The 18,766-nt window shown below is 45.2% G+C and overlaps 2 protein-coding genes across 2 annotated transcripts; both read left to right on the top strand.

The window, feature by feature from the left end:
• The first annotated feature begins 733 nt into the window (after window positions 1–733).
• On the top strand, window positions 734–8,312 carry LOC100821242 (protein C2-DOMAIN ABA-RELATED 11). The gene is made up of 3 exons (XM_003576964.4): window positions 734–1,057; window positions 2,047–2,142; window positions 7,737–8,312. Exons 1-3 carry the CDS (start codon window positions 923–925, stop codon window positions 8,022–8,024), a joined length of 519 nt encoding a protein of 172 aa, XP_003577012.1. The 5' UTR covers window positions 734–922; the 3' UTR covers window positions 8,025–8,312.
• A 2,690-nt stretch (window positions 8,313–11,002) lies between these two features.
• Window positions 11,003–13,634, top strand: LOC100831271 (cinnamoyl-CoA reductase 2). The gene is made up of 4 exons (XM_010239025.3): window positions 11,003–11,399; window positions 11,613–11,767; window positions 11,913–12,098; window positions 12,772–13,634. The coding sequence occupies exons 1-4, from the start codon at window positions 11,216–11,218 to the stop codon at window positions 13,318–13,320; spliced, it is 1,074 nt and encodes a 357-aa protein (XP_010237327.1). The 5' UTR covers window positions 11,003–11,215; the 3' UTR covers window positions 13,321–13,634.
• The last annotated feature ends 5,132 nt before the right edge of the window (window positions 13,635–18,766 follow it).

Raw genomic sequence — 18,766 nt, 5'->3', positions numbered from 1 at the left:
GCATGTCCTTACACACGATGGTGCGTGTGGTGCGCACATAAGATATTCCATAAAAATGCCATATATTTTGAAACGTTATTATCTTCATTTGTTTAAAGGAAAAAAAAGTACCTTATCCCTCCGACAAGAACTCCTCCGAAAACTGTCCGGCTACTTCAGAGCAAATAGCACAGAACCACCACCTATGAGACTATTGCTGCGAAAACCACCGATTTTTGTTAATTTTCGCGCAAAACCATTCAAGCAAGTTTGTTTGCGCGATTCAGTGATGTATGTAACAACTTGCCTGAATCGCGGTGGTTTTGCGCGAAAATTAACAAAACCCGTGCAACAACTGTGTTCAATGTGGTGGTTCTGCGCTATTTACTTGCTACTTTGTTATGTACTTCCTTTGTCCCAAATATTATATTCTTTTGAATATCAAACTTTCTAAAGTTTGATCAATCTTGTTACAACAAAATAAGAGTACATTGCTAAATCATGATCATCAGATCGAACATGCAATATGTTTTAACAATATATTGATTCAGTATAGTACAGTAGTTGTTAATATTTTTACCTATGCGTTTAATCAAACTTGAAAAGATAAAGTAAAATCCCGAATCACTTGTGGGAACAGAAGGTTAATCTTTTTCTGAAGGTTCTGCCGCGGATTTGACCGAAGTTGTGCTGGGTCCGCTCCGTGAACTGACCGAGTCGTCGTACCACTCACTCGGCGTTGGTGGCCAGCCTACATTAAACGCCGTTCTTCGTCTCCAACAGCAAACACATCCAGCATCCGCTTTGCCCATATTCCCCTCCTCCAAGCACAAGCCTCCCTCTCCCTGCGCAAACTAGCAGGCGAATTCTTCTCCAATCGGGCGAAGCTAATTGATTTTCAGTACGGAAGAGAGGGAGTGACTCGAAAGATTCGATTTGGAAGATGGAGGAGCAGGAGGCGGAGGGGAGGGCGGCGAGGCTTGGCGTGCTCAAGGTAGTGGTGGCGCAGGGGACCAACCTCGCCATCAGGGACTTCACCTCCAGCGACCCTTACGTCGTCGTCCGCCTCGCAGATAGGGTCAGTAACTAGCCTGAATCTTGGCCGAGTACATTTAATTTTTATACGCACTCCTCCTGCTTCTTGAGTTGATAGCCTGCTAGGATTCCTTCCAGTGGCTGCTGATTTTGGGTTGGTTCCAGGTCTGGGGAGACGTTTCTCTTCCATTATCTGAAAAAAAAGTGGCTGCTGTTTCTTTGTGATTCAGCCTTTTCACATGTGCAAGCAACTGTGTTTTGGTCCCAAATTGAACATTTTTCTTGGCATGTAGGCATCTACATATTATGTACAGTTGTGTTAAACCATTCGTAGGTATAATTAGTTGACCTATTTACTACGGAAAGGAAATGATTTTTCCATCCGTGCTCTTGGTTACAGCTTCCTGAGGAGGGAGCAAGTGTTTGTCAATTCTAAGCAGAGCACCTGCCTGAAACATTCCGTCAAAGATGACATGGAGCACTAAAGCTGTTTACGACCTGGTCCTTTTTTCTATACCCATTATGCTTTTGATTTTCATAGTGGGTTGCCAAATCTACTCCCTCATTTTTTTTTATCATGTCATGATGAGAGTCAGTCTTGTTTCTTTATCAATGGGAGCACCATTGGAATATTCTCTAAGCCCCTCCTGGAGGTTAATTTCATCATTCCTTACCGATAATTAGTTGTCTATTCCTTCAACTCCTGGAGCAATTTGACCTCAACTTGGGTCCCCTTTTGGGATAATCCATACTTCTCATATTGAGATGCTAGCAAACACAAAAATTCTCAATTTCATCAGGAAATCATAGTTTTATACTTTTATATATATCTTTCGCTGCCGGTTGGAAAACTGAGAGCTCTCAATCTTATACTTGATAGTGTTGTATTTTCAGAAAACATTTCTCACTTTGACCTAGCAATTTGATTTGGTTGAAATCTGTCAAGCTCATGTGCATTTGTTTATGGGCGGAGAAGTTCTTCACTGAAGGCTAACGCTATTCGTTGTTCGTTATTTTTTCTTCACCTGACAGAACGCAAAAACAAAAGTAATCAACAGTTGCCTCAATCCAGTTTGGAACGAAGAGATGGTCTTCTCCATCAAGGAGCCAGTAGGGGTCATCAAATTTGTAAGTTACCCTGTTTCTTCTACCCAGTGATTCTATTTTGAAAAGCCTAGTTTTTTACTCCCTCCGATCCATAATAAATGTCTCAGATTTTGCACTAACTTAGCACAAAGTTGTACTAAGTCTGAGACACTTATTATCTATGTTACATGGTATGGGGATACGAATACGGCGATACGTATACGGGGATACGGGAAAACGGCACTTTTTAAAAATACACTTACGGGGATACGGCTATTATAAGGTATAAATACATAGAAAATGGAAAAGCAGGGCTCTGCCACAGAAAACTGATATAGGTCATGGCGAGAGGAGTCAATGCGTACGTGATATTCTTTTAGTCCAGTCAATTTCCATCGAGCACGTCTTCTAAGAGCATGTACAATGCAAGATGCCTAGTTGGATGCTTAGAAAAATTAACCGGTTTTTGTTAAGCACTGATGCTTATTTAGACTAAGTAGATGCCTAACTTGGCACCTCCTCTGTACAAATAAGCGCTGGTGCTTAAAAAAGTGCTTGGTTTATTTTCGTAAGCACCTGTCTTAGCACCTTGCATTGTACATGCTCTAATGGGCCACCGATCAAGTCTAACAGGCCTTTATGTATCCCTGAGTATCTCCCGTGCATACCCCAGCTAGCCTTTTCCTATTTTCTAAAATTAAAAAACGGGCTAACTGAGGACATGCGTCTCCTAGCCGTTCTGTGCGTATCCCCGTTCTGAGTACGTTTTCTGCACTGATACGGCAGGTCTTTACCGTATCCATGCAACATAGCTTATTATGGATCGGAGGGAGTAATATGATTGTGTTCGACAAACCTTCAGTTTGAAATATGTTTCATCTCTCAATAAACCTCACACTTCTGTGGATGTTGCGACCACAACTAATGCTCATATGAAAAAAATCAATGATCTTTTGTGGTTATGTCGATGGACACAACCGGTCTATTGTATATTGCTTGTATAAAACACATCACCCATGAATATAGAGAGACCAGTATGGCCTGCTGTTCTCCCGTAAGTTAATCAATTTTCTTGTGCACTTCTCCACTTATAAGCTGAGACTGTAGTGTAAGAACATTTGTCTTGAGACTGTACCAACTTTTGACCCTAGTTTTGAGCTATGATTTGTTCGTCTCTGTAGAATTGATGGAACTACATGTACTTTGATCAATTGTCACAAAACTAAATGTCCAGACCTATTGCAAACATGCACTCCTAGCAAATTCCGCTCCCAATATATGGATTCTTGGTATATTGGTACAACTCATTATGTATGAAACCACTGCAAGAATTATGGAACGGGGGGAGTAGTTAGCTAGTAATTGGGCTGGAAGAAACAGAACGGAGGGAGTAGTTAGCCAGTAATTGGGCTGGAAGAAACAGAACGGAAGAAGGGTGTATCTGTTGGGTAATTCCTACCTGCTATATGTCAGGCCCAATAGAAGTGCACCGTAGGCCTAATAGCTGTCATGTGTCATGTTTGCTGGACGAGGCATATAGGCCATCAGGGATATATTACAGTTCCCTTTATTCTTTCAAGCTTTGATTCTTCAGATGCCATCAGGCACCAGGATTGTCTCCACTGAATGAGATCACTGCCGCCGCTCACCAGCTCTGTTAGTGCTAGGTTGTGTCTCACTGCCATCCAACTGCTGCTCCATAAATCCTGCCCTAGTGTCGTCATCCAGTGAGCAACACTGCTGGACCTAACAAATAAAACTCAAGTCGATCTGAAGTACACCTATATAAAGACTACTACAAGTAATCTGCAGACATTTTTAGATCAGTTTTCCTGTCTGGTGAGTGTACAATTTACTTACCTAGAAAGCAAGAGATTAATTCATTTGTTAGATGTGGTGATATTAGAAATCTAGCTAGTTCGTTAATTTTTTATGGGCTTGGTAGTCCTAGAACTGCATGTAAAGTGGAAAGAAATCTTTCTTTTGATTTGCAAAACATATGTGGTTGTGCTTTGATATCAATGCTTAGGCTTGGTTAACAAACCATTTCGAGACTAAACCAATGAAGCAAACTAAGGGTGTGTTTGGTTCACAGGATCGGGCCGCCCCGCGCAGTGCTAACTGACCCAAAACAATTTTTTCTCGTGTTTGGCTTAGGGGCGTGGTCGGCTTGGACCGAAAAAAGGGCCAAAATGCTGGTCCGTGTGAGCCGGCCAAATCGGTCGACCCACGCGGCTCACGAGCGGGGCGACCTCTTCTCATCCACGCGAAGTGCCCTTTCTCTCGCTCGTCTTCTTCCTCACGCCCTTTCTCTCGCTCGTCTTCTTCTCTCTCGCTCGTCTCGACTTCACGCCGTTGCTGCTCCGACCTCGCTGCCGTCGCCTGCGAGCCCCGCCGCCGCCGCCGCCGTCAACGAGGAGCCTGCCGTCGTCGCGAGCCCCGCCGCCGCCGCCGCTGCTGTCCACTCCGCCGTCTCCTGACCCCTCGCTGCCTGAGAAGGTGCGGCTGGTGGAGGTCGTGGTGACGGCAGACCCGCTGCTCGCTGCCGGCCCGCTCCCGCCGCTGAGCTCGACTTCCTCTGCCCCTCCCTCTTCTTCCTCTGCCCCCTTCCTCTTCAATCCCGACATGGACGTATCTTGTCCTTCCTCCGGCCGCCTCCGGCGCAGCCGCGCAGGCCCCTTGCTCGCCTTCGACCCTTCCTCTAGCCGCCTCCAGCGCGAGCCCTTCCGCTGCTCCCTCCGTGTTCTTCCTCTGCCCCCTCCCCCTCGACATGTATGCAGGGATAAGAAAGACCAGAAGTTATTGACTTGCTCCTAACAATTTTGATCCGAAAATAAGAAAGATTAAGGAGATAAAACGCAAAATTGATTCGAAGAATGATAGAGAATAATTCCAGGGCTTCAATTTGAGGAAAGACCGCCGGTAGTCTGGGAATTGAAGGGGAGATAAAGCGATGGTGGTGGAGGTGGGCTAATGGAGTTATGACAGATTATGACAGAGGAGGAAGAAGAGCCACACGAAAAAAAAACTAGACAACCAAACGCCAAACTGGGCCGACCCATTCAGTCTGACTAAGACAACCAAACACGAATTTGGGTTCACCCCACCCACACAACCAAACACTCAGGTGGTTGGCCCCAACCAGAAAAAAGTGGTTGGCCCCAACCCGCCCAACTTGGCCGCCCAACCAAACACACCCTAAGCTGCCAGAAAGCTAAACTTGAGACTTGATATATTGTTGTGTTGGATCTCTTGTATGGTTATTGTCCTCTTTGCCCCTCATACCTAAATCTCGGCTGTGCCCCTGTATGTGAGCAGAATGTGATATTTTTTTCTCAATGTATATGCCACACGGATAGTGCCCCGTTTTATGAAATGTCTCCAAAGAGACAGTCAGGTAATGCCCCATTGTTTTGGTAGCATGCCTCCCACGCTCCAGAGCTAACTAAAGGCCTTGTTATCTCAATAGTGTAGGAAGAAGGGCAACTAATGGCATCCATAGTTTCTGAGAAAGCTACATCTATAGATGCCTCTAATGCTTAGAGGCGTCCTCTAATCACCACATCTCCTTGCCTCTAAGCTTAAGAGGTATGAAGTCTCTCTTCCTTTGGAGGCAACCTCTAAATAACATGACACCAATAAAAAAAGAGAGACAAGAGATCATGAGAGAGGTCAGAGATGCCATATACTTCATACTCAATGTGGGATCTAGCTTAGAGGTGAAACTAGCTCTAAAGATTGTAGCATTTGGTGATAAGATTAGAGACATGAGGTGGGTCCTAGCGTAGAGGTAGAGTTACCTCTAAAGGTTGTGGATGCCCTGAAGGCCTTGGGGTCCTGCAGCCTACCTTCACCACGTTGGCCATTACGTAATTTACGTTGATGCATCTAGTGCAAGAAATTAACATGTGTCTTGTCCAATTAGACCTAGCTGGTCATTGTTTGTTAACTAGAAGAAGTGGAGCTAGGTAACGTAATTGCAGTAACACATTGCAAAATCCTAGGCAGTGATAATTGCTATTCTTGAGTAAGAGGATACTTGTTGAGGGATAAAATATCTGTGCCTCGTAACAATACGGTTTCGTACATCATTTCTTTGGTCGTGGGGTTACACATGGGGTACCAGGGATCACTAGACACATATTTACCCAGGTTCTGGCCCCAGTGGGATGGATAACAACTTTGCTGCTACTTGGATTGGATGATCTCATGTTCACAGATTATACTTGCCTTTAAAAATAGCGGTACCGGCTAATTGGGAGGCAACTCGATGATGGCTAGGGTTTTTGAACTTCAATCGGCTTCTATGGCTCTGGTGGAACTTGAACTTTTGCTTGGTTCTCTTATGGAGTCTTGGCCTTCCTTATATTGGTGCGATATGGTGGTTGCCTCCTCCTTGCCTATGCATAGGACTCCATAACGTGTATGGGTAGAACTGCATGTCGTACTTGAGTAGAACTTGTGTCCCCCTTTCCCAGTATCGGCAAGGCTTAGGAACCTTGGGTGTATCCCGCCTAGGTTGGTGGAACCCTGTGTCATATGTATATGCAGTGTATTCAAATTGTAGCATATCTACCTTCTGATAAGCCCCCAATCAGCATTCAAATGAAGTTGTGACAGAAGTCAAGTCGCGTGAGGAACTCGGGGGTGAAGCGGCTTGCCACAACCCAAATACACCTGCCTCGACACTTTGTCGAGCAACTTGACATAGCATCCCTCCTTTTCCCTTAACTCGCAACTCGAGCAAATGTGAAAGAGCGTTAGCCGTGGCCCGGGTTAACATGGCCATTCCGGGTTCCCAACGGCTAGTTTTCTGACATGGCAGTTGAGAAGTATTAGCTCGTTCTCATCCCTGACAGCGTTGTTCTCCGACCGACGCTCAAGGAGGACGTCCAATGCCAGACGTGCACGTGATTGTGGTTTTGCTTGACCACATCCAGTGCGGTCTGACTTCTAGCTCTCTGAGTTCATCACTGAGCTCCTTGGGTACTAACGGGTCCAGTTGGTGCATCGCCATCTCCACAGACATGTGCAAGGCGTTCCTGGGCATCCTGGCTAGTCTCAATCTTCTGCTTCACTTCTTCGCTTTGAAGAGGTTTGTGAAGGACAAACTTCAAGTCGTCTGTAGCTACAGCTTGCGGCTGGCCAACAAGAAGGGGTGTGAGCACCTTGACGTTCTCTTGCAGGACTCATGGGAAGCCCCAATGCCGGACGAGAATGAGAGTTGGAGAGTGTGTGCGCTGGTTAGAAAATATTGGGCATGGGAGTTTGAGACCCACTTTCACCATTTTTAATAAGGGGAGGTGGGTATTTGGAGGGAATTTTTTGCTAGAGATGATCTAGCCGTTCATCCTAACTTATGTTTTTTTCCTAAGCTATTTCCTCATGAACTCTCACCAACTAAACACAAGAATAGACTGTCCTCTTTCTATGTATACTTTCCATCACATTTAATGATTGAGATTAAAAATCAATTCCCTATATCAATATCAACTGTAACCGTTAAGAGAGACCCCCTATAGTTTTAAGAACCGAAATTCGCATACTGGAGAAGTCTGAGAGGGAGCACTACCAGCACAACTTTGTTTGTCCGGATCAACTGAACAATCTCTGTTCCATTCCGTTGCTATTGGCAGGAGGTATTCGATCGGGACCGGTTCAAGCAGGACGACAAGATGGGCCACGCCTTCCTGGACCTGCAGCCGGTGGCCGCGGCGACGAAGCTGCGGCGCGCGCTCCAGCTGACGACAGGGGAGACCAAGCTCCGGAAGGTGGCCCCCGGCGCCGACAACTGCCTCATCTCCGACACCTTCGTGACGTACTCCGGTGGGGAGGTCGTGCTCGACTGCCGGCTGCGCCTGCGGGATGTCGAGTCCGGCGAGCTCTTTGTCACCATCAAGTGGATCGAAGCCGTCGCCAGATGAGATGCAGTTCTTGCAGGTTAGATGAGATGACCTGTGGAGTAGGGATCTTTGCGTGCCAGCGTGTGCTATTGATCGACTGTCTGATATATGTATCTCAAGTTTTCAGTCAGTTCGAGCAATGTTCTTGTGATGTTTTGTGGATTCTATTTTTCGTTTGGTAATTACGGGAAACCTCGGTGCTTTCACCTTAGCGTAGGGACCCAGTCCAGTACTGTAATGTCCAGAGTATCTTCAGGCGGCAGCCTCCAAGTTTTCAATAGAGCTTGGGCCTTGGTACATCGCATAACAGCATGGTACCCGTCTTCTCCTGCCCACAGATGGAGCAAGTCTATCTTTGATCCGACGACATGTTCTGTTGCACTGTCAATGAGTGGGTCGCCAACTTTCAAGTAAAAACAGCAGTCTTATCTTGACTGCTTCCCGGGAGATTCTGAAGGGATGTACTATCCGTTACCAAACGGTAGGCTCTTTTAACAGTCTGACAGGCTACGAATTCCTCTCTGGGAGTCCGGGGTTAGAAGGCAGTCTTATCTTGACAATTTCAGCAGCTCATGTGGAAGGAAAATTTCGTTAATGAGATCTTCTTTTCATGTGTGAGAGTCCTGGACTCCTGGTAAATGAGGTCAGAAACCCAACCCAACCCAACTTTCAAGATCCCCTAGGGATCCAGTTATCACGCCCAAATCCGGATCTTTGAGGGAGAGTTAACTCGCCAAACTAGCTAGGCCCTTCTTCAAGAGTTCAAACCACGGGAGATGGCCTGCCATCCAGGTGATGTATGCTGAAAATGCCTGTCAGTTAACACACTATGCGGGTTCGCTTTCACATGATGGCCACATAAACTTTCTGGATTTGCAGCAAGTCTCCAAGCTTGCCGCGCTAGCAAGGCCTAGTTGAACAAGCAGAGGCCTCCGAACCCAATGCCACCAAAGCCGTTAGGTCTAATCTAGCTTGGTATCCCATGCTAGCCTATTATCATCGCCCCACCGGAAATCCCGGGTGATTTTGTAAAGCTCATCTCAGAGTCTTGTCGAAAACTTGAAGACGCTTCCCTGCCCCCAAAAAAACTTGAAGACGCTCATTGCATACGTGGGAATTGCCTGCGACACTGACTTAACCATAACTTCTTTACCTCCGCTGGACAGATATTTCTCCATCCACGCTGAGTAGTTCTTACTCATCTTCTCTTTTATGGACTGAAACTTATCATTCTACTTTCAGGACTGGGAGGCCAAGGTATTTTTTGTCGAAGCTCACATTTCCTTATATTGAGAATTGCAATTACTGTTGCACCATCCGCATTGTAACTTCCCCCCCTAGCATTAAGGGGAACTTGTTTGGGCTTACGAGCTGCCTGGTGCCGAGCTCATACTTGTCAAAAATTGATTTCACCCTAGTGGATTGATCAACATTTGCCCAAAAGAACAGATCATTGCCGAAAAGAAGATGCAAAATTTCGTGAGCTGTGCAACATATACTCAACTCTTGCAAGGCCTCGAGACGGCTCAAACCGTTGCAATATTTTCTCATTTAACTAGACCGAGTAGCCAACCAATCCATTATTTGTTCAGCAAAACGAATTCCGTAATGCGCTTTACAGGAACCTCCAATCAACTCTGTCGTAGGCATTTGCAACGTCGTCAAGTTTATAGGCACATAATTTCCCTTTAGTATCTAAACTTACTCTACATGATTTGTTAGCATAGAGTGAGTATTATTAACCTACACGTCACGTAGAATCGACTGTGTGTTTAAAGATGCTCTAGATGATTTTTTTAGTATTAAATGTGACCGTGTACAATAGTAAAAGGACCGACTGTTAGCTGAAGTTGTCTAACAATGTGTGTGCCAGTTCTCTTCTTTGTTCCATTTCTTTTTCCTCCACGTCACCAAGTTTCAATTAAGAAGTAGTGAACGTTTACGAATGCCTAATACACTTGTGGGATTGTTTCTTACAAGGTTCAATCATGTGCAGACAAGATTAGCAGTTCAGGTAGGGTAAAAATAACAAACCAAGAAAACGATATAAAATAGTTTTTTGAATGTTTGCAGATCCATGTTTCCTGCAATTTGAAATGGTCGCCAAGTTGATATAATAAGTATGCATATAAGAAATGTAGCTACATGCATGTGGAAATTGGCGGGTCACGACTCATGCGGTTGGTGACTTATATATAAAACTAATTACTTAGAGAAAAACGTTGGTACATATACTTTTCTTGAGCTAGGTCTCTCTCTCACGCGCCTCACACGACCACTTACCATATGCTGAGTTGCTGACCACCAACTCCAAATATTGCTGCTGGTCTAAGTACGCGCCTCGATCGTACCAACCGCGCGCGTATATTAATTAATTACCCCAGCATACAGCCTTCTGGATCATGAGTAAGTAATTAAGTAATAAAGCGCTAGCTGCAGCGCCAGCGCAGCAAATAGAATCACAAAATTCCCATCAACTAGCTCTGGTACTACTCCCTCCGTCCATATTTGAGCAAATATTGATGTTTTTTAATATAGATACATTCATATATGTTTGATCAAATTCGAGTCACTCGACGGAGGGAGTAGTGTACTGTGGTGTGGGGGCGTTCGATCTGTTCCTGTACAATGTGGGTCACACGTTTTTCCAACCGCTCTCGGTGCGTGTACTCTGGGGCCGGCCTTGTCTATAAATACGGCGAAAGAGGCCTTGCCGTAATGGTTAAGGAACAACTCTAATAACACTCCTCAGGTTTTGAGTTCGGCTTCCCGTGGGAGCGAATTTCAGGCTGGGGTTAAAAAAAATCTCGTCTGCCCCACGCCTTAAGCACAGACCTAAGGCCCGTCCGCTCTCACACAGGCTTCGGTGCCGCTGTGTATGGTGTGGGGCAAGAGTTCGGGGGTTTCTCAACCTGCGTGAGGTCTTCTTCTTAATGCAAATGACCGGGGCTGGCTTACCTCCTTTGCAGGTCGAGTTTTTTTTTCCTATAAATAGAACAACAAATGCGTAGTGCCTCTTCCACTCTCGCATAGCATTCAGCAGTTGCCCCCGGAGCACACAACGTACTAGCTAGCTTCTACTGGCTAAGCTAAGCTAGCGGACGACATTGCTGCTAAGCTTTAGGCACCGGCGGCAACCTGGTAGTAGCAACAGTAGTCAGATATTACCGAAAGAGGATCCTTCGGAGAGTAAGTAAGTGATCGAAAGAGAGATGCCGATGATCGAGACGACGACGACAGGCGGCGATGTGCCGCCGGTGCCGGAGGCGGCGGCGAGCCTCCCGGGGCACGGGCGGACGGTGTGCGTCACCGGCGCCGGGGGCTTCATCGCGTCGTGGCTCGTCAAGCGCCTCCTCCAGAAGGGATACACCGTGCGCGGCACCGTCCGCAACCCTGGTACGTGTAAATTAAGACGACGTGACTCCTCAACGAAGATAGCTAAGCTCGGATGCATATATCTTGCTTCCAAGATTTCCGATTACTTCCTCCGTTCCATAAAGATTGTCACGGGTTTAAACTACACGGCTAGTTTAAAACCGTAACAATTTTTATAGAACGGAGGGAGTACTTGCTAATTAAGTAACTCGATCATGAATTGGGGTGATGCAGTTGATCCGAAGAACGACCACCTGAGAGCCTTGGAGGGCGCGGCGGAGCGGCTCGTGCTCGTCCGTGCCGACCTCCTCGACCCGGAGAGCCTCGTCGCCGCCTTCCAGGGCTGCGAGGGCGTCTTCCACGCCGCTTCCCCCGTCACCGACGACCCCGTAAGCAGCTAGCTATTTTTTCTTCGATTTTAAATTCTTGTCGTGGTTTTAGTTCAAATTCATGACCCGCACCATTGCACCCACCGTCAAAAACTCCTCGATCGATAAATATTCACAATGGATATATGTACTGAATGAAACTCAGGAGAAGATGATCGAGCCGGCCATCCGTGGCACTCGGTACGTGCTGTCGGCGGCGGCCGACATGGGCATCAAGCGCGTGGTCTTCACATCCACCATCGGCACCGTGTACATGAACCCCTACAGAGACGCCGACAAGCCCGTCGACGACACTTGCTGGAGCGACCTCGACTACTGCAAGAAGACCGCGGTATATAATACTACTATATTTTCTTCTTTATCTAATACGACTACTAATCTGATCGAATTAAGAAGTCTGGCACATAAAAATTTGTATTATTACTCCGGCGGGTAATCATTATCCTTGAAACTAACCTCGGGTCCGGATTAATTGGAGTATATATCAGTTACGCGTACATGCATGGTTAATTTGCTCATGATCACTACGCGTAGTAGTAGTGCTTTTGATGACGACGCCTACACACATGTCAAACCTCACCAAACGTATATATGGACAGAAAGGCGGACGTTGATTTCTGAACTGCACCCCCTCTGCATGCATGGTAATTAATACTACATGAGGTGTCGTGCACTCTAGCTAGCTTGATTTGGTCAGTGCGTCCGTCTTGAAACATCAACCTAGGCCACTATTTTCCCTAACCACTCCACATACTTTTCACTCTACCTAACTGCCGCACATATATAGACCACACTCACCCGCGGATAGGATATATTCCTATCTAACCTTTCCAGTCCAGACCAAACCATGAAATATTTTATGCACATTTATAGCTCCACGGTTTGGGACCGTCCGGTCACTCACTGTCGTCAAATTCTTTGGAACTATATTCAGTCAACATTAGCACACGACTTTTTTCAAACAAAACAACAAACACTGACCGATATATGGCAAAAAAATGCAGAACTGGTACTGCTACGCGAAGACGGTGGCGGAGCAGGCGGCGTGGGAGCTGGCGGAGCAGCGCGGGGTGTCGCTGCTGGTGGTGAACCCGGTGCTGGTGCTGGGCCCGCTTCTGCAGCCCACGGTGAACGCGAGCGCGGAGCACGTCATGAAGTACCTGACGGGCTCCGCCAAGACGTACGCCAACGCGGCCCAGGCCTACGTGCACGTCCGGGACGTCGCCGAGGCCCACGTCCGCGTCTACGAGCGGCCCACGGCCCGCGGCCGCTACATCTGCGCCGAGGGCACCACGCTCCACAGAGGGGAGCTCTGCCGCGTCCTCGCCAAGCTCTTTCCCGAGTACCCCGTGCCCACGGAATGCAAGGACCGAGTGAACCCGCCCGTGAAAGGGTACAGGTTCACGAACCAGAGGCTCAAGGATTTGGGGATGGAGTTCGTGCCCGTGCTGCAGAGCATCTACGAGACCGTCCGGAGCCTGCAGGAGAAAGGGTTGCTGCCCGTGCTCCCCACCACCACCAACAACAACGACAACAACCTGCTGCTCTCATGAGCTCATTCAGCTGGAAGCTTAGAGCTGCCACGGCCAGTTGTTGCTTGCTACTACTACCTAATTATTGGATTAATATGATATGCATGGATGGTGATCATCATCTGGCTGCAGGATAATGATGTTAATTACGTGACCGGTTTTTCTATTGTGTATGTGTACGCGCATGCATGCGTGCATGCGTGTGCGCGGGTGGGTTGGTGAAGTGCTTGTATGACGCACATACAAACAAATGCTACATGCACTGGTGTATAATGCAAATTATCCATGGGTTGGTCCCAGATATATATGAGCCGAGAGCACTGTGTACATCTTTAGCTTCTACATATAATACCCCATGTGGATAAAAGATTTGTTGTCACAATCAACACACGGACAGAAGATCAACCGTTCCCCTTGCTTGTTCCCCCATATGTCGGCGTACAATCTCCTCCTGCCTATCTGCCTTAATTAGCCTCTTATCACTGCATCTCCGCCACCTTCGCCCTCCGTCTAGCTCTGATCTCTCCTCACCTGGCCTCTTCCTCGGCCATCCACACGACCTGCGGCTAACTCTTGACAATAGCCCGTGCACACCTTCCTGCAGCCAACCGGCCCCTCCCCGCGCCACTTGATCCCCAAACCGTGAGCACCTCAATTATTGTATAGGGTTTACATAATGGGAGTGTCTATTTCTCAGTCGCTTAACAAATACTCCAGTTATTTTTCAGTCAACAATCATAACCATCCAATCAAGATTTTCTCATCCATCGGACTTACAGAAATCTCAATGATTGGATCAAAAGGTTGTTATCATCGACTAAAAAAAGTTATTTCTCAGTCGCCCGTGAAATAGCAAAACCGTTACATAATGCACTTGACTGGAGACACATTGAGAGATCGGTGCACTCATCGCACAAGTTTATGCGGGATAAACCGTGTACTTCACATCGCACATGGTTGGGATTTACTCAATGTGTGCATTCGTTTAAGAGGTAATAACATTTGCAGTACATAAACTTGAAGCGCCTGAGCAATTTCATACAAGAACTTGAAAAATGGGCCTGATGGTCCAAAACTTGTACTACGGATTCACTTTTAGTCAGATGCGTTCTGAAGCCGTCATGTGTCTTGCCAGCGTGGCGGCTTAACCCTAAATCGACGAATCCCCGACGCGGCAAGGACAGGGCAACGAATCCCCGACGCGGGATAGCAGTCCCATCGCCGAAGCTGGGTTTTCGGCATCATCCTCGCCACGTGTAGGTTGCGTCGCCACCGTGGAGCTCGAGGTGAAAGGGTTTCGGGACTAGACGAACCGGCGCCACGACCGAAAAGGAGATGATTTCGGCATATGAAGAAGTATGGGCTGGAATGGAAAATAGGATGAATCTGTATTTGTCTTGCTTTGCCTGGGGATGAGACATAAATTGTTCGCAGGGGCTAAAACGAAAAAAATGCAAACAACCTAAACAACCAACATGGCTAATTCGGACTAATCTGGGCACTAATCACCAGCCTAAACAAGTTTTGGACCATTTGACCCCATTTCTCAAGTTCTTTTATGAAATTACTCACGCACCTCAAGTTTATGCAGTGCGGGCGTTATTTCCTCTTCGTTTAAACATGACACAAGGTTATACATAGCCGGTGCACACGGTGTAGTATTATAACTGTGTTTGCGATTATGCACATCACGTGTGGTTGACTTCTTTCATGTACAAGGAGGCTTAAAAGCCGGATTTATACTATTGTTAACTGAATGAACTACCTTCCAGAAAGACCGCTTCCGCTGCCCTCCGAGCACCTACCTGCCATCGATCGAACTTTCTGGTTCCATTTCAATCAGTGGCAGGATACAAAACAAAATCATTGGGTTCAGACCCTTTTTTATTGTGTATTTTTCAGTAACAAGCAGGCACAAGGACCAAATTAGTTAAGTGTTTAGCTATTTCATTGGGTTCATTTGAACCCAATGGTGTATGGCAGCTCCGCCACTGATTTCAATGGAATGGTACAAAAGCAACAACAGCCAATTGATGTTTTAAAAATATCAATTTCATTGATTTTTAACATCAACCATGGTCTACGGCACTGCCCAGACCACGAGAAAAATGCTTCAATAGCAATTTTTCCATAACAAGGAACGACACGCCTGCGCCGTTCGAACCGGACCCAATCATGGAGAACTGTACGCTTAATATAATTTTTGGGGGAACTGAAGACTGCATCTGCATTTCAACAACCACAAGTCTCTGCGGAGGCTACCTGTCCATCTTCCTTTGGAAAAAGAAAGAATAGCCAGTGTTTTCAACATGTTCCAATGTTTCCGACTTTCGGAGGCATTGTCTCCTTTGAAGTCAGTTCAATTCAATGGCGGTTATATATAACTATTCAACTAGATTCAGATTCCACCGGCCGTGCGTTTTCATACCTGCAACTTGTGTGTGTTTCGCATGATGAAGGCAAAAGAGTCCATAGGCTGCATGCCCACTGTCCAGTGTGGGTCTATATATTTCCTATTAATTTCGTATATACTAATACTATCTGGTCGAGACTAGTCCTGACAGATGAAGTTGGGTTAATTTGGCTGCTCGCTTCAACGATTGGGTGAACTAGGAGTAGGAAGCAGCAGTGGTTGGTGGCTTCTCCAAGGCCCTGCCGGCGGTTGTGTTTGCACTTTGCACATTTAAAATGACAAGCACAATCGCTGCCTTCATTCTCGTCAAACAAAAAAGACATTCAGAAGCCAGTCAGTGATACCGTACACACAGCAGCTGAGCCGATCGGGGAAGGATAGCTGCTTCTAGAAAAGTAGTACTGCCTCCGTCTCAGAACAGTGACGTATTAGCTTTCTCTTGATCAATACTTTAACCACAAATTACTTTATTAATATATAATTATATGACATAAATGCATATCCATAATATTCTTATTTAAAGATATTTGTTTATGGTTATGATTTTGATCGCATTAGTCACATATCCATGAAGTAATTTGTGGTCAAAATTTTGGTCAACCGAACACTAATATGTCCCTTACGGAGTGAGTACATCCCAAAGATTAGCAGCAGCAGTAGTAATAAGCTCGAAAATGGCTTTTGGAGCTTTCTTGGTCTGTGTGAACGTGGCGACGGAGATTCGGATGCTTTGCCTTTGTCCTTGAGCAACCTTTTACTAGGAGCTGCACCAAGCTCGATTTTCCTTGTTTCCTGGACGTCTTTTTGACAACATCCTGATGCAGGTCCCTTCCGGCCGGTCGAATATAGTGGCTGGCCGGCTGCTCTTTCGGCCGATCAACGCTTGGCTGACTACAGGAAGAAAGCAAAGGAAGGCAGAAATACGGAGACAACAGGCGGAAAGCAAGTAAAGTTAAAGATCGTGCGCGCCTCACGCGCGCGAGCAATCTCACGATGGAACCAATTGCAATTAAACCGGCATACGCACTTGAATTGCATGTGTAAGAATACATTATATAAATATTTACGGATTTGCTAGGAATCAGTTGTCTGAGAAATGGCTTTTCTCAGTCGACACGGAAACGTGCAAATGATAAATAGACTCATAACTGATGCTTTACACAAATTGTTAGGTGGTGTGGTGGTTTGTTATTGTTATGCCCTAGGATAGGTCGTGGGTTTGAATCTCCTGCCCTCATATTCTTGTTTTTCTTTTCTGATTATAACTTGTTTCGTTTTTGTTTGTAATTTTTATTTCTCTTTAATTTTTTTTTTCAAGTTTATATATGTGCACTAACGGAAAATAGAAGTAAATTTATTTTATTTTCTCGAGTTCCGATTTTTTTTTGGGTGCAATTTAAAAAATTTCACCCGCAATTTTAGTTTCATCTGCAATTTTAAAATCGTGCATATTTTTCACCTACAATTTTTATAATGATGCATAAAATTTCACCTGCAACTTTTAGAATCGCGCTTAAAGTTTCACCTGCAATTTCAAAATCGCGCATAAAGTTTTACCTGCAATTTTTAAATTTTGATTGTTATTATTTGTGTAGCCTTTTTCCTTTCTCCGTGCCGTTGGCTGCACTGTGCAAGTGTGGTTTCGTTAGGATCGGTCATTTTTCAAATTTCAAGTTTTAGTACTGTTTTAAAAATTGTAGCAATATACATGAGAACCATATAAATGGGTACTGGATTTATGTTAATATAAGAACGAATGCTTTTTGTTGTGATCTCAAACTCCAAAACACACACGAGCTCGCATATACTGATAGGGACGTCAGACCCACACACGATCACACACTCATGTAATTTTGTTGTGTGGCAACCTTGCCGTCTAAATCACAATCTTAATATTTATTAAGATCTACTGCACTGCACGCGCGCCGTAAGAAAAGATCTTAGGCAATGGCCGCTCGGAATAGAATAGGTCTTTTACGTCTCTTTTTCGTCAAAGACAACAATATCAAATTTGTTCTTTTTACCGGTGCAACGTACGACAGCCATAAGATAGCCATGTTTTGTTTTGCACCACATGAACATGCTCCGCAGATTTTGTCACTGAAAACAGAAATTTAGAGGAATATCATGCAATAAACTTTTACACAAATTACTTCCTCCGTTTCTAAATGTAAAAAGTCGTATATTTGTCTTAAGTTAAACTTTCCAAACTTTAACCAAGTTTATAAGAAAACCTATCAACATCTATGATTGAATACATCATGATATATATTTTCATATAGTACATTTGTGTGATATTTTAGATGGTGATACATTTTTTTAGTAAATTTGATCAACTTTAACAAGTTTGACTTAGAACGAAGCCATCACTTCTTATAATATTTAGTAAGAGGTAGTAGTAATTACATAGTACTAACATCAGAGAGACATTACCTGGATGTACCTCAGACTCTAAATTGATTGATGCACACACACATAAATCTAAATTGTTTGGATCGTTCCGATATAAGATTACAATAGATCACAGACCCGATGCAACCCATCTCTAGCCAGTGGCACTTGGAGGCCCTGGAATCCCAGTTGGGACCAAGGGAGTGAAAACTACAAAGAATATAATTTGTTGTGAAAACTAGCTGGGCTGCTGAGATTCATCGCAAAGGTAGGAGTACAAACGCTCGAGGGGAGCAAGGTTCACAGAAAAGAAAAGTAACAAAGGAAAGAAGACGGAACGGGCCAAGCAGCCCAGCCCGAAAGGAAGGAAGGAAGAACTAGGACCAGAAGCCAAAAAATCTCACGTCACAGGTGATCTTCGCGAAGCCAACGTCCAGAGCTGGATCGAGTCCGACATTCTATAGACCAAGCGATCTTGAGAGAGATGAAAACTATTCCTGATTCTAAATTCTTGACTTAAATTTGTCCAAATATAAATGTATATATTCTTAAAAATGTTTAGATACATGTAATATTTTAACAATAATTTAGAATGAGAGGAAGTAACTTTGACTAGAGGGAATTAATACAAGATATACTAGGCCAGATCAACCGAAGGTTTTG

Source organism: Brachypodium distachyon, chromosome 4 (genome assembly GCF_000005505.3).
Source record: "Brachypodium distachyon strain Bd21 chromosome 4, Brachypodium_distachyon_v3.0, whole genome shotgun sequence".
Lineage (NCBI taxonomy): Eukaryota > Viridiplantae > Streptophyta > Magnoliopsida > Poales > Poaceae > Brachypodium > Brachypodium distachyon.
The sequence above is the reverse complement of the archived record's forward strand: the minus strand, read 5'-3'. Positions and strand labels throughout refer to the sequence as shown.

Bases quoted from the DNA above. Each gene is read 5' to 3' on its own strand.
- LOC100821242 (XM_003576964.4), top strand. From the start codon at position 923: ATGGAGGAGCAGGAGGCGGAGGGGAGGGCGGCGAGGCTTGGCGTGCTC. The intron at 1,058-2,046 runs GTCAGTAACTAG...TTCACCTGACAG, and splicing joins TCGTCCGCCTCGCAGATAGG to AACGCAAAAACAAAAGTAAT. The intron at 2,143-7,736 runs GTAAGTTACCCT...TGCTATTGGCAG, and splicing joins CAGTAGGGGTCATCAAATTT to GAGGTATTCGATCGGGACCG.
- LOC100831271 (XM_010239025.3), top strand. From the start codon at position 11,216: ATGCCGATGATCGAGACGACGACGACAGGCGGCGATGTGCCGCCGGTG. The intron at 11,768-11,912 runs GTAAGCAGCTAG...AATGAAACTCAG, and splicing joins CCCCCGTCACCGACGACCCC to GAGAAGATGATCGAGCCGGC. The intron at 12,099-12,771 runs GTATATAATACT...AAAAAAATGCAG, and splicing joins ACTACTGCAAGAAGACCGCG to AACTGGTACTGCTACGCGAA.